Raw genomic sequence first — 15,017 nt, 5'->3', positions numbered from 1 at the left:
CTCCAAAGAGATCTGAAGAACTCTTCATATACTCTTGATCATTCAGATTTTGTTTTGTTTTGCTTTGTTTTTGTAGGACCAATTGATTTACTGGGCGAATTTGGCTTTCAATGATCATCACAGTCAGACAAATGTTCTCCTAAGGATGGACTCCATAGGGCCACAAGTACAGTCCTTACAATCACACCAGGACACGTGTGTGCACAAGCAATCAACTGCCAAAGGAGCATCAGCAGGAAATCTGTTTTCACGTGAAGAAGAATCAAGGCATTTCATTTCTCTCCAGAAGTCACATACATGGCCAAAAACTTGTTCTAGTCAAGGAGCCAGACCTGTGGATGGGCTTCTGAAAAGTTTGAGGAATGATAACCTTCTCTCCAAAGCTTAGCAGATAGGCAAATGTTAATTTTGGTTCACCAGAAGCTCAACTACACTTAGAAAATGTTGACCCCTAATTAGTGGAAGGATACACTAAATGATGCTTTAAAACCTTTTATTGTTCTTCTTACCCATCCCCTCACTCCAGACTGAGATTAGCTAGGAATTTTTATGCTAAGAAAATATTAGAGGCTCACAGGCCAGGTCAAGAAGCCCTCTTTGTCATTACTGACAGCCTCAAGCACTTAAGACTGATCCATCATGAGCACATCAGTGGAAAACTGTCTAAAAATGTAAGGTTTTAATAGAGATCATAATCTTCACACAAACAAAAGATACTCAGAGATCTGGTGAGGACAATTCTGAGCATTACGCATTGTTGTGCTTGCAAGGCATTTATGAATGGACTCCCCTAGCCCCACCACCAAAATGAGCAAGCCCTGGTTAAATCTCACTCACAATAAGGGATCACAGTACTAGGCCCAAGTGCACAGGCACAGCCTCTTGCTCAACTGCCACCTCTTCTGTGAAACTCTACTTGACCCCAAGATCAGGGACAAAGCCTTGCTCTTCTCTTCTTCTGAAGCACCTTATACTTGTGTTTATTATGGCACTTGCCACATAGTACTGCACGTTGCATCTGGCTCACAAGATTGAGCTCATCATGTGTCCTTAGAGCCTGACTACTGTAGGATTCTTACAGATCAAGAGTTTGTAGAAAGATAGGAAGAAAGGAGAGAACTGAGGTGGGAGGAAACTGAGGCTGAACGGATGGGACGTTTAGCTCTACTTACCCAAGGGTCTGGGCGCCTCCTCCTGGGTCTTGCACTTGTTGCTTCCTGTACCTTGAATATGTTTCCCATTTTATTAGACTGGTGAATTCTTGTCACGTTTCAATATAGTTCCAAACTCACTTCTTTTAGAAAGGCTTCTGCATCCCTCACCCACCTACCCATCACTGCTCTTCTTTTTACTCCCAGCACAAGAGTAGCTTAGTTTACTCATCACCTTGGGTCTAGAAAAAAAATTTTTAAACATGTCTCTTCCTGCTAAATTGTGAGCAACTTTAAGCCAAGAATTTTCTTTTGTTCCTTCAGTTCCTAGGAGTTCCTGGCATAGCATAGAGACATAATAAATATGCTGAATGAATAAATTAGTGAGTGGAACTCCCTAACCTTTGCACATTAAACTAAAGGGCACTTATTTTAAATTTTAAAAGTTACTTGGGAATTCCAGCATAAGCATATGGATTATCTATTTATTCACATCAAATTTTAACTCTAGGTTTGCTGCTCTATTATCTAGGGAGTTTCTGGGTCACCTTTCTCAACCAGTTACCAAGGAAGCATGGAGTAGAACTCATTTCAACGTCATCCTCAAAAACAGAATGACTTAAAGGAAAACACACACAAAAACAAATCATTTAAAGTCAAACATAAACAACACTCAAATACTCTAATAAGCTTTCTAATTTTAAGTATAATATTCATGCTATTTTAAAGTGTTTCTATATTTATTACATGAAATGACATGGAAACAAAAGAATTATGGGTAACGGATGTAACATTTAAATAAGATAGTTGGGCCTTGAGTACAAGAGGTTCCTCTAGGGGGCCTTTAAGGCAACTACAAGAGGATGAGTCAATGAGGCTACAAAAAGAAACAGGTTTGAGATCATGAGAGGTGGGCAGGAATTTACGTTGTGTTATTAAGTTTGAGCCTTAACTTACAGGAAATGAAAAGCCCTGCAATGCTTAATCAAAGGAGTGATGTGGTCAGATTAGCAACTGTGTGTCAGTGCTGTAGATACATGTGAGATATATGTGTCTGTTAAGGCCAAATCAAGGCATGGCAATGGGATGGAGAGGAGACATATTGAAGACATTCTTGAAGAAAGGATATAATTTGGTGACCAATTCCATGGGAGCTGTGAAGAAATGCCTTCCTTAGAATGTTTTTTGTAGTACAATTTATTTATTTATTTATTTTGAGACGGAGTCTCGCTCTGTTGCCCAGGCTGGAGTGCAGTGGCCGGATCTCAGCTCACTGTAAGCTCCGCCTCCCGGGTTTAGGCCATTCCCCTGCCTCAGCCTCCGGAGTAACTGGGACTACAGGCGCCCGCCAACTCACCCGGCTAGTTTTTTTTGTATTTTTTAGTAGCGACGGAGTTTCACCGTGTTAGCCAGGATGGTCTCGATCTCCTGACCTCGTGATCCGCCCGTCTCGGCCTCCCAAAGTGCTAGGATTACAGGCTTGAGCCACCGCGCCCGGCCTACAGTACAATTTATATAACCAGATTTCCTTCTATTTTCTTTGTTGCTTGATCATACATTTGGTACCAGGTTCAAAGTGTGGACGTGATTACTAGCTATCCATTCTTAAAACTCAGAAGGGAGACACTAAAAACAAAAAAACCTATAATCGATCCTAAGGTAGGTTTTTTCTGATTTATAAGAAGCAAAAGAGTCCAATGAATCCAATGAAACTGAATCCTAATCAGGCATATATTTATCAATAATCAGAGATTTTGTTTTGTGCCACTGACTGCTTAAATTTTCAGTGAGCCTTTGGATCCATGCTAAAACTCTGATGATATCAGGCACACAGCCATTTAATCAGAAATGTAAGACGACACAGAAAAGGGGTTTAAAAGAACTGATTAAAGTATAAAGCTACGACATTCTATGTTAATGAAACTTTTAATACACATTTGACTTAAAGATGCATACAATGACTACTGAATCTCCATTCATAGGCAGCCAACAAGATATGAATGAGTTTATTAATTTCAAACAAAACTTCAGGTAGTGCAGTTAAAAAAATTACAAAGCACTTAAAAATGGAAATTAACAATGGAAGCAACAATGACTATAAAACATGATGGGATAACTTTAAAGAAAGGATTCAAGTATTGTTTGTAAAGTTCTTCAGACACTAGTCTTTGAAAAGTTTGTGCATTTCCCATCGTTGCATAGTAAAAAACAAAAACCACACACACCACTTGGTAAAACTCCACAGCTCTATGTGATTCATGTTTCATAACATGCACTTATGTGTACTGCTCAGTTATCTAGTAGGAGTAGCTCTAATGGGCTCATGCACTATCCCAGATGAGCAATGAAGTTAGCGCATGTCTCCTCATCCAGGTGTCATTAATTAACGCAGCAAAAGTAGAGCAGGTGAAATGGGAACTTGATCATCACTTAACACTAACTCTTGTTGGGTAACATTAAACAGTGATACACTTGTGCTTTGGGCTCAAATTAATAAAAAGGAATCTCCACACCACAAAAATTAGCAAATGAATGGCATGTGCAAAAGAAAATACAGCAAAGAGTTTGAAACTACATAACCTAATACCATCAAAAATAATTATAATCCATTTTTACGATTGATATGGTTGCATTATCTTTCATATTCATACACACATAGCTTAAAGCTTGTGTATTTTACATATACACAAATACTTTAACATTGGAGCATAGGTTCGATTACCTATGAAATTGCCAGTGTAACAAAAAGTTACACTGACATTTGCCATATGTACATAATATTTGGGGACCACTGTGGTCTGATTTAAAACATAACATCGCACATTTACAATGTTGTTTGTGAAATGCTTAAAAGTTAACAATAGAGATTTAAATTGTTTTGTAACCACCACGATTTTATTTCTGTTAAGTCACCATGGTGCCTCTGGAATCTCAGTGAAATGTGTATGGTGTACTTCGCAGCAGCTTAGTATCTACTAGAGAGTAGGAACCAGCAACAAGGAAACACTAAGCAATGCAGCAACAGGAAAAGATACCAAGTAATCTGAGTTTCCTCCAAGCTTCCTCCGAGCTGAAAGAGCCATTGCCGCTAACTAGAGGGATGCTACCTGTGTCCTATGAAGCCAGGAGTAAGGCTGAGAGGCCTTGTAGATAGCCCTGTTATTACAATATAAATGTACAGCTAGTCCTAGAGAAAGCCCGCCTACCTGTATAGCACCTATTACTCAGAAAGCAACAACATAGTAAGATGTTTGGTGATGGTCTATTGTAGAAAATAGAAATTAAAGTTTCTGCTCTATGACTGTGGTACTTCCCCAGTGATAGACACCTCGGGGGAAAAAAATCCACTGTGTTAAGCAGTGCATTCCAACTTTCCAAAATCAAAGTTGTAAGACTGATAACATGAATCTTGCTGAAAAGGGACCAAGAGCTAAATCTAGCAATGGATTTGGTGTCATAAAGAAGTGACGAGTAAAACTGCATGTCCTTTTCCTTAAAAAAAAAAAAAAAAAAAAAAAAAAAAGGGCATTAGAGAAGTAGGGGCTCTTTGGGACAGTCTTTACTAAAGCCCATCTATAGATGGATGCTCACTGAAGTGATCACATACAGGTTTGTACATTAAAACAAAGCTGGGACCGAATTTCTTTAGCTTATTTATTTAACATGTGACAGAAGCTATCTTGACCATATTTAGAAGAAAAAAATCAGTAAAAGTGAAGGAAACTCAGAGGGACTTGGAAAGCCCAGATTACATCTGCAAATCTGGCTAGAGGGAGAAGAAGAATGTGGATTTGTATATAGTAGAATCCCATTACAATCCAGTGCAATGGTCCACTGATCAGTAAAATGCCGGAGGTCAAACAAGGTTTCTTGAAAGCATGGCACAGCATAAAAGCCTATGTTAACAACGTGGATACAAAGGTAACTGCTCCTTCTATTCCCATTACCACTTTTCCAATAGGGTCCTACCATATATATTTTGAGGCAGGAAAATAAGCATGGATGAAATATTGACGCTAACAAACACAAATAAAATGGAAAGTTTAATTTTTTCCAAGCTTTTAACATTTAAATTTTTTTTTTATTTAAGGCTTTAAGTTTATCCTCCTTTCACATTAAAGACAGGGAAAGAAAATTGTCAACACCGAAAACCAAAATCATGAGCTTGGCACTTTTGTGATTAATTTGAAAGGGTGTCTACTTTCTTACATTATATACATAGGTTTATAATGACATCAAAAAATTTTTGAGACTTAGTACATATATTTCCACTTACTTAATTTTGTGTCTTTGATATGGGTTATTTTGTTGTTTGTGTCCCCCCCTTTTGTTTATTTTTGGTTTAATGCACACCAACTTTAAACTGCACTTGTTTTGTGCCCAAACTCCCTGCATCTGTGGCTACATCTGTCTTTTTAAGCAAGCCCAAGAGTCATTGTATAACATATTATGAGAGAAGGACAGAGACAGAGAAAGAGAGACAAGAAACAAAAAAGATGGGGAGCAAAAAATAAACTCAAGTTTACAGAGACCCTTTACAAGGAAAATATCTCAATACAGACAAGTGGAAATGATGTGTCAAAATCTCTTATTTCCATATTTACATTTATAAAACAACTATACAATAGCATCATTGTTCAAATTCCAGCTCCCATTTCCAAAGGATGCTCAGTCCAGGAGAAAACACAATGGGGAAAGTGAATCAACAAGAGCAAGGTCCGTGGAGTTCTGCCCTGGTCTGGTCTCCAGTGGGGAGTGGGGATTATAGAGGGTGGGAGGTGGGGGGTAAGTAGTGGGGCTCCGAGAGGATGGGGTGTGGGGACGTGTTTAAGTGAAGAGGCCCAGGCAGCTTCTGTGTGTTCATCTGTCATCTTCACCTTAGGAATTCTGTTGCAGGTTTTGCTGAGAATTGGCTTGCTAGCTTGTTGTATATATGCCATGCAGTTTTTACCCTTTCGAAAATTAGATCTTCATGCCACTGGAGTTTGTCATCGGTAGTAAAGAAAAAAAAATCATGCCAAATCATTTAGAAGATATTAAGTGCCAGCAGGCTGAGGGAAAAAAAATCATTTACTATGTTTTTTAATGATTCCTTTATTGCACTTAATTTTTGTGTGTGTGTTGTTCCTTCGTCCGTTAGGGAAAAAAAAAGATTCTGGAACAGTTCTTTTTATAGCATGGTCTTTTGCCCCCTCCCCCTTTATTGACAGGTGGTGAAAGGGGTTCTTTGAGATTATTTCCAAAAGAGACAGTTTTCTTTTACCCCATCCTTGTCACCCCAACTTTAGCTCCGTAGTCATTACCACCCAAAGGTTTTGTTTGCAAACTTAATAGTTCCGGCAACACTGCTGCGAGTATGTCATACCCAGAATCCAACAGTGCAAGGTGGTGTCCATCCAGCGCAGCTGATTCAGATGGGGCCTTGCTGAGTAGGATCAAACCTTCTCTTCTTGACATTTCTTCCAGAGTGCGTCAAAAGAAGATGCAAGCAGAGGGGGAAAATCCACAATATTAATCAGATGATGATGAGAGAACTGTGATGATAATGACAATAATGCTAGTTCCAGAGCAAAGTAATTAACTCACATGGAGGCAGTCTCCGGAATAACTTGAAATTGAAAGATAGAACAGCTAACATTTTTGAATGTCTTCATAACATACCCCCTAGAGTATGTCCTTTGATGAAGACCAAAAGAAACTTTGAGTTGTTCATTTTAAATCACAAGAAGACTCTGCGGCCCAATTTGTCTTCTTTCAGAAATAATCACACTGCTAATTCATTAGGTGAAAATTATTACAGGGAGGCCTCTTCCGTGAAGCGGCCTATTGGGATAATTAAGAAAAATGGAAAGTCTCATAGCTACTTCCCTTCAGGCTTATACCAGTTCTACAGCACTGGACTGGCCTTTGCCAAAGTGGCAAAAAAGCCTTGCTCTATTCAGTTATCTTGCTGCCTTGGGTGTGTGAGCTCTTACCCTACTATAGAACAAGCATTTTTCATATCTAGAAAGTTGGAAAACAGAGTGCACAGTAAGACGGTGCACTCAAAGGAGAGTGGACACAGGTTCAGGTTAGTTAAGCAAATGCAGAATTTAGCTTAGTTGAAAATTGGCAAGTTAAAATGCTTTGCTCACAATGTCCAGTCTCCTAAAAAGTGGCTCCTATGTTTAAAGAGAAAAGAAAGAACCAGCAAGACACTACAAGGCAACAATAAAAGTTGGTTGCAACCTCCCCATGGTCTGGCTTTATGTGGGGCATCAAGCAAGGGGCTCATGCATTTAGTCTGCATACTGGGCGGGTGCAATGCTGCTGCCACCGAGGCATCATGCAAAACTGGAGACTGAGGAGTCCCCAGAGCCCTCATTCTCCTGCCCACTGACTCAGGGCCAGCTTGGATACCCTTACAGGCCCTAAGTATCAAAGCCATTGCAATATATTCCTCCTCCCCAACAAGTAATTCAAAATAAAAACAAAACCAAAGCTCAAAATAAGTATAAAGGCATCCTGCAAAGTTCTTATTTTCCCCAAGATGGTCACTTTGATGCTTCTCTTTTGAAATATCAACATAAAAGTCTTTAAAGAAAACTTGTCTTTTCTTTTTAAAAGTTTACATTAAAACATCTTCATGAGTGACCTAAGTGTGTGACTCATTGGCCTAGCAGGCAACCATTGCAGCCAACACTATCTGCAACAATGCTGCTTATTTTTCTTCATCATTCCCACCCAGCCCTCTTTTAAGTCAACATTCTTGGAAGCGGGCACTGGTGATGCTGCCTAAGAAACCAGTGTGAGACCAAAAGGCAAGTATCCCATAACGCATCCTCCACCAAGTTAGTTTGCTGCAGACCACAGGGTCTCCATCTGCCACCTATGTTCATATCCCTGGAAGGCAGAGGTTTAAGGAGCCATACTCTGTGAGTCAGGGAGGAAAAACTGAGACTGCCTGACCTTGTGAAGTGACCCTGAAGGACAAGAGGCCCCAATCTTGTAAGCTATGTATTGTTAGAACTCAAGATAAATGTTAAAGTTTCCTCAGTAAATCCAAATGTAGAGGAAAGGGCAAACCAAACTAGCACTGTGCATGTAAATGACTATATTGCCCACATCTAAATTCCTTTACTCAAATTCGGGAATGACCCATAAGTAGCCATGTCCAAGGTCATAACAGCAATGCAGTCCACTTTTAAATAGAGATAGGACATTTCCATTTCATCCTGGCACACAGACAACCGCTGGTGTCCAAAAGCTTGTGCTCTTTTTAAAAGTTGGTTTTTGAAGCTCAGGTTGCACCTTTTTACAGAAATATTGCTCTATAGGATCACTGGGTTCCCAGGTCAGACCGAGGGGCCGAGCCATCCTGCAGACCTGTATCTTTCTGGATGAAAATGGACTCTGAACACCAATGGGGCATTCCAGGACTTTAGCTCTTCCACTGATGTCCCAGCAGGGAGAAGGTGAGCTCAGTTACAAGGGAAGCAACCCCACGATGAGGACAGAGATGAACACTCCGGAGGCAAGTGGGCTGTGAAGGTGCCTCACACATCAATTGTAAAACCACCATGGCCACTCTATGTTGAGAACGGTCTGAATTTTCTCTATGAAAAAAATATTCTTGCAGTTCAATTTTAATGTGAAAGTACAACTACTGTGGGCAGGTCCTTGCTATCTTTCTTCCATAACGGTTTCTTCTGAATACCCTCTGCTCACTAGGATTCTGAAGGTAATTAACTTTCTCATAACCTGTAAGGTATTTCTGGATCATTATAAAACACCAGCATAATCCATAAAGCTTACATTGTCACAGGTTTCATCAATTTTTACTACTTCTGAAATAATATGGACTTTTGTCTACAATATACATTATACACATAAACATCTACACAAAATTAAAGCAAGACTCTCTGCGTAACAATAACCATTTCAAAGCTGTAAAGCCTTTAGACCTTCTTTCAAGGGCATATATTTATCCATGGTTAGCACATTCTTATCATTCTATGCTGAGTCACCCCCTGATGAAGTGCCCCTAGCCCAACCCCTCCTAGGCCACCATACACTAAGCTCACTTCCCTGGGGTGCTGGGGCAGGGAAATGCACTGATCTTCCTGGCCTGTCTGGCACCATGAAAGAGAAAGTGCCTAACCCAAGAGTCCCAGGCATTAAGGGAATTAGGCTTCTCATTTTGGACAGGGATATAATCATGGAATTCAAAAAAGCAGCAGTCTGGCTATCCTCCTCATGGAAAGACTAGCCAAATTTAATTCCATTTCCTAATCCTATAAAAATCAAAAGGCCCCCACAAAAAATGGTGTTTACTCTTTTGAGAAAATATAATTAGCAATATTAAGTTCCTTTCAAATTTTATCTGACTTGAATTCAGATAACTTTTTTTTTTTTTTTGAGACAGAGTTTTTCGCTCTTGTCACCCAGGCTGGAGTGCAATGGTGTGGTCTCGGCTCACTGCAACCTCCATCTCCCGGGTTCAAGGGATTCTGTCTCAGTCTCCCGAGTAGCTGGGATTACAAGTGTGCACCACCATGCCCGATTACTTTTTGTATTTTAAGTAGAGATGGGGTTTCACCATGTTGGCCAGGCTGGTCTCGAACTCCTGTCATCAGGCGATCCGTTCACCTCGGCCCCCCAAAGTGCTGGGATTACAGGCATGAGCCACCGTGCCCGGCCTCAGATAACTCTTAACTTTGCTGGTAATAGTCTAGATATACCTCTCTAAATTCCATTTTGTGTGAGAACATAAATACCTTTTCTTTAACATGTCCAATAAAATGGAACACAGGCCAGACAGAATCTCTTAAATCCAGAGTTAGGCTCAGCAAGAGCTTTTAACACAAATAACTTCTCAGAGAGAAGGAACCACGTATGATACTTACACAGAATTAACACTTTAATGTAAGGAGTAGCTATGCCAGGCCAGTACGGCCACTGTTGAAATTCACTTTGCCACTGAATCCCATGGACAGGGCAAGTAGTGGGAGAGTAAGATGTGGTGATGGGGTTCCACAGACTGAGGCGTTACAGTATCATTGGAAGAACTCTGTGTTCATCCTGTAGTCCTTTTGATTTCAATTTTCAACAAACCATGTTACTACTACCTTCATTTCTTTTCCTACCTTCACCTAGAGTTTCTCATTTCCTACCACCATCACCTACTAATATGTGTATAAATGACTTTGCTCACATCTAAAACCCTACATTCAAATTTAGGGAATATCAGATAAATAGCAATGTCTAAGGCGCTGAAGGCAATCCTGTTCACTTTTAAATGGAGATATAAAATTCTCTTTTCATACACTTTTCACCTTTCCTAAGCTTTAGGGAAGATGCTACTAAAATGGTCCAGCTTTTTCTAATGTCCAGCAAAAGCAACAGCTCTAACAGTCGAATCAAGCAGTATTATTATTCATGCTGGGTAGGTATCATGAGTCTCCATGAGTCAACTAGGACAGAGGTTTGCAATCCTCTGCACCACAGCTCATAACTTTATTCTGTGTGTGTGGGTGATGGGGAAGAACAAGAGCACGGGGTGAATGAAAACAAATGCAGATACAGAAGTAGAGCAAATTGGTGTACCACATGCCTATGTTCGTTTTTCACAGGATTTCATAGGGAAAATCCTAAGACCCTCAATACCTGGGACTCTATAGACTAATCATACCCTTAGTAACCTCATATTTCTAGAGTATGAAATTAAGCAAAGTTAGCCGGGCGCAGTGGCTTACGCCTGTAATGCCAGCACTTTGGGAGGCCGAGGCGGGCGGATCACCTGAGGTCGGGAGTTCCAGACCTGCCTGGCCAACATGGAGAAACCCCATCTCTACTAAAAATACAAAATTAGCTGGGTGTGGTGGTGCATGCCTGTAATCCCAGCTGCTCAGGAGGCTGAGGCAGGAGAATTGCCTGAACCCAGGAGGCAGAGGTTGCAGTGAACCGAGGTCACACCATTGCACTCCAGCCTGGGCAATAAAAGCAAAACTCCACCTCAAAAAAAGAAAAGAAAAGAAATTAAGTAAAGTTACTACCCATAATATTACACAGTATTTTTTAAAAATCAGAATATTTTTTAAAAATCTACCAAATAAAGCATTTAAAAATTCTTCAGGAAATCCACAACCTTGCTTGTGGAAATCTTGCTTGCATTAACCAAAGCTCTCTGACTCAACTACTCTACTAAAAGGAAGTATGTAATTTAAATCTGTATTATTTTCAGATTATAATAATCTTGATACATCTTTATTATCACTTCACACACATAAATGTGCACACATTCACACATTTTCATGCTTTTTACCACCTATTTCGGAGGAAACAATGGTTTAAGGAAAGAACTTTAAAGAATGGCAGACAAGGTCATGGCTTAGAGCATAGCTGTATTTCTCATTTACACTTAGGCAGGTCACGTATAGTATGATACTTCTACATCTAAACTGCTCACTAGTACACCTATAGAAATGTGACATTAGGAAAACTTAGTATTTTCCCTGAGCAGTTACTATACTTTTCTTTAATCAAAAAGTTGACCCGCCCTCAAATTGTTCAGGTTACCTTACCAACTTTTCTTCTAGAAATAAAAACCTGATATCAGGAGGCATTCCCAATAGCAATATTTAGAACAATCTTTTGTACAAACTATTTTCAACTTCTGATTCTAAAGGAATCTCTTATTAAACATTTACATTGGGCTCAAAGACTTTCAGTTCAAATAGCAAATAATTATACTTATGAATTGTCTCCAGACTAGTAATCTCCAGAACTGTCCAAGTGGTGGGAAAATCTAAACATTATCATTCAGCACCAAAAGCCTTTTATTACGAGGTAGAAGTGTTATTTAAAGCTGAACACAAACCACACAGCTACTACTAAAATCTAAAGCAAATTAAGATCCTCACGTAGCAACACCTAGGAGTAGCACATTCTCCAAATTTAAACTCCTAAAGTTACATGTTCTGGAATTATTCTTCATCGTTTTCTTTGCTTCAGGGCATGAAATACCTCACCCTATTGTGTGGCTTTCCACACAATTCTCCCTGAAAGTGATTATTAGAGTTATAGGGCACAGGAAGGGGCTTTGGCTTAGCTCAGCAGTACAGGTAGGTCCCTACACAGCAACAACCAGGGAACAGTCAACAACAGCTGTTTCTCATCTCACCAAGTGTTGATCCCCCACCTTTTGTTTTCTGCTCTTGTGATAATGAGATCTCTCTCTCTCTCAGATATAAATAATCTTTACAGGGCCTAATCCACTTATATACACAGTGATAAAGGCTTTTCCATTTTTCCCCAAAGAAACATGCAATTCAAGCTGTGAGCTAGGCCAGGCCACTGTTTTGAGGTCCTGCTACAGAATAGTGTGCTCTTCTCTCCAAACACTGCAATGATAAATTTGGCATTGCATGTGGCTAGATGGCAAAGATGTGTAATAGACTGTTTTCCAGGCCTTTGAAACCGGGATTTCTTAATGCCAAATGAGGCATAAGCCTGGGCATGATCCAAATTTATTTTTCTTGAGGCATACTTATGAAAAAGTTCAAGGAAGCACTATAAAATAAGAGTATGACAGTACTATAATGTTCAATGACTTTTGTAGCAGTGGAACACTAAGAAAAATTTTGCTTGAATTAGGTCCGCCCAAACGAAAATATATTTCTTACTAGATGCCACATGCATGACTTACTATGTGGGCAATATTTTATTAATACCAAAACAATAAATGTAAATATGAGTTGTCCATTTTATGTGTGTGTTTTTGAAAAGAAACTGATGCCAAAACTATTTCACTAAACAAGTTCAACTCTATAAATATACTAAGAGAAAAGATGTATAATTTTATAATACTATTTCAAGTTAAAGGCACTCAAAAACTGTAGGCTTACTCATTAATTCTTAATATGATAACAAATTAGCAGAAAATGTTGAATGTATTTAAATCATCTTTGGTTTCTTTAATCAGCTTCTAAAAATAACACTTTAGCTGGCTGAAACATATTGAATCCAAAATCCCAAATATAAAACATACAAAGTTTATAATTAAGGCAATTATTCAGATAGTTCAGGGCAAAAACTTCCTCTTTTGAGTAACCAGATAGAGGCAAAGTGGGTTTTGAATTTGGGTAATGGTCTTATTTCCCACTTAAATTTGTTTCTGTAAATCTGGCTCAAACTTAATTGATCACAGAAGGCATAGGAGGCCTTACCTACAAATCATAATCATCAAGCCACTATAGCATGAAAAGGTATAAAAAGCAATTATACAATGATTCTGGAGTGTAGAAATCCCAGCCTGGATAAATCACGTTTCAAAATTTTGATCACAATTAAAGTTTATTTGTGAATACCCAGTGTGCCTATTTAAACAATCTTAGTTCAGTAAGCAGTGTGCAATCCAAACTAAAAGGTCACTAACAAAACACACCAGGCCTACCTATCAGGTCAATATTTAGTCCTTCATTAAAAATATTAAGTGTCACAAAGCCATATTTTTCAAATTCTGATTTAAAACCAATTCAGTTGGTTGAGGATTACACAAATACTTTTAAAATCTGTTTTTATTAAACTATAAAGCTTTTCAAATCACAAAGCTACATATACTATGTTACATACGAAAAATACATGTAATGATTGCGTGATTACTCAGGTGGTGAAAATTTCAAAATATCAGTGGACTACAAACAAGTTTTAAACAGATACAAGCAATTTACATCCACTTATTTCCAACTACATGGTTTCCTCGATGTCCTGTGTAGAAAGGAATGTATCTCAGAGTGCCTGGTCTTATAAGCTGGACTGTCTTCTACTGAAGAACTTCTTTGTTCTCCTTAAAAATCAGTGTATATGAATTCCTTCTACATTTCCCACTTGCCTGAAAAATGACAGTTAAGGGTCCGTGTTTCTTCACTTCTAACCCATTTCTGAATAAAAAGACTTACATTTTGCAGTTTGACTGATAGAACCTAAGCTCTTGTAGCAGGAACTCAAAACTTGGTTATGTAAGCAGAAAAGAGAAGTGCCAGAGCCACTGAGAAGAAGACATGCGGCATTGCTTACTTAAATCCCCAGCCTGTGCCCCCAAGGACAATAGCTGCTACCAGGATGGCACCAGCGATGGAGCCTATTATGAGATTGGTGGCACTAGGACCTGTGACAAAGGATCATGGGAAGAGAGTCATATGAACCAACCACTTTCGTTACCACAAGGGAAAGGCAGTTAAGCAGTTTCAGGAAGTAAATATCCTGTGTAAAAGACGGCTAAACATTTAAAATTGCCTTTATTTACTTAGCTTAATTGCACTTTAGATGCCATGGTGAGCGTTACTTGGATTTACATGCCTTTAAATCTAAAGTTTCTGTACCACTGATAATTCAGTTCCATTAAATTCACCTTTCACAGAATTGGAAGCAAATAGGCCCCACTTACTGTCTTTACACATCCTTCTTCTCTTCCCTTTTCCAAGTATCATGTGTCAAATAAGTAAAAGCACATAGAGAACACCATTGCATTCAGATTAGCTCCATCTGACTGACAAATGGGGGCATGGAGGAAAGGAAACACATTCTGCTACAATGCCCTTCCAAAAAGCACCTAAAAGTGGTCGGAATGCTAACTTTTTAATTCCCCACTTGGAGACAGTTAAAATTTAGCAGTCAGAAGGAAGTCATCACTACAGATCTGACTTTTGAAGCCTTGCTCTCAAAGATACACTTCTTCACGGTCCTTACAGTGGTAAAGACCAAAATGGGGTTCCAAAGGCAAGATATAAGGAAGCATAAATCTCATTTGGGTAACTTTGGGGAAATGGTAAAAAGATTCCTTAGATTCAACTGAGAATAGCTTTAAAGTTCCCACTGTTATTAACA

At 39.1% G+C, this 15,017-nt stretch overlaps 1 protein-coding gene across 3 annotated transcripts in view; it reads right to left on the bottom strand.

Annotated features, from left to right (window-relative positions):
- Nucleotides 1-3,061: 3,061 nt before the first annotated feature.
- ADAM23 (ADAM metallopeptidase domain 23) overlaps nt 3,062-15,017 on the bottom strand; it is a 172,623-nt gene continuing 160,667 nt past the window's right edge. For 2 of the 3 annotated variants that reach the window (XM_005574061.5, XM_005574059.5), the window contains one exon: nt 3,062-6,610. In XM_005574061.5, the coding sequence (XP_005574118.1) occupies nt 6,562-6,610 (49 nt within the window). In that variant the 3' untranslated portion in view covers nt 3,062-6,561. Of the gene's footprint in view, nt 6,611-14,207; nt 14,299-15,017 lie in introns of all 3 variants that reach the window. The other variant, XM_005574060.5, reaches the window with a different exon arrangement.

Source organism: Macaca fascicularis, chromosome 12 (assembly GCF_037993035.2).
Source record: "Macaca fascicularis isolate 582-1 chromosome 12, T2T-MFA8v1.1".
NCBI classification, from domain to species: Eukaryota; Metazoa; Chordata; class Mammalia; order Primates; family Cercopithecidae; genus Macaca; species Macaca fascicularis.
This window is presented reverse-complemented; position numbering and strand designations above follow the sequence as displayed.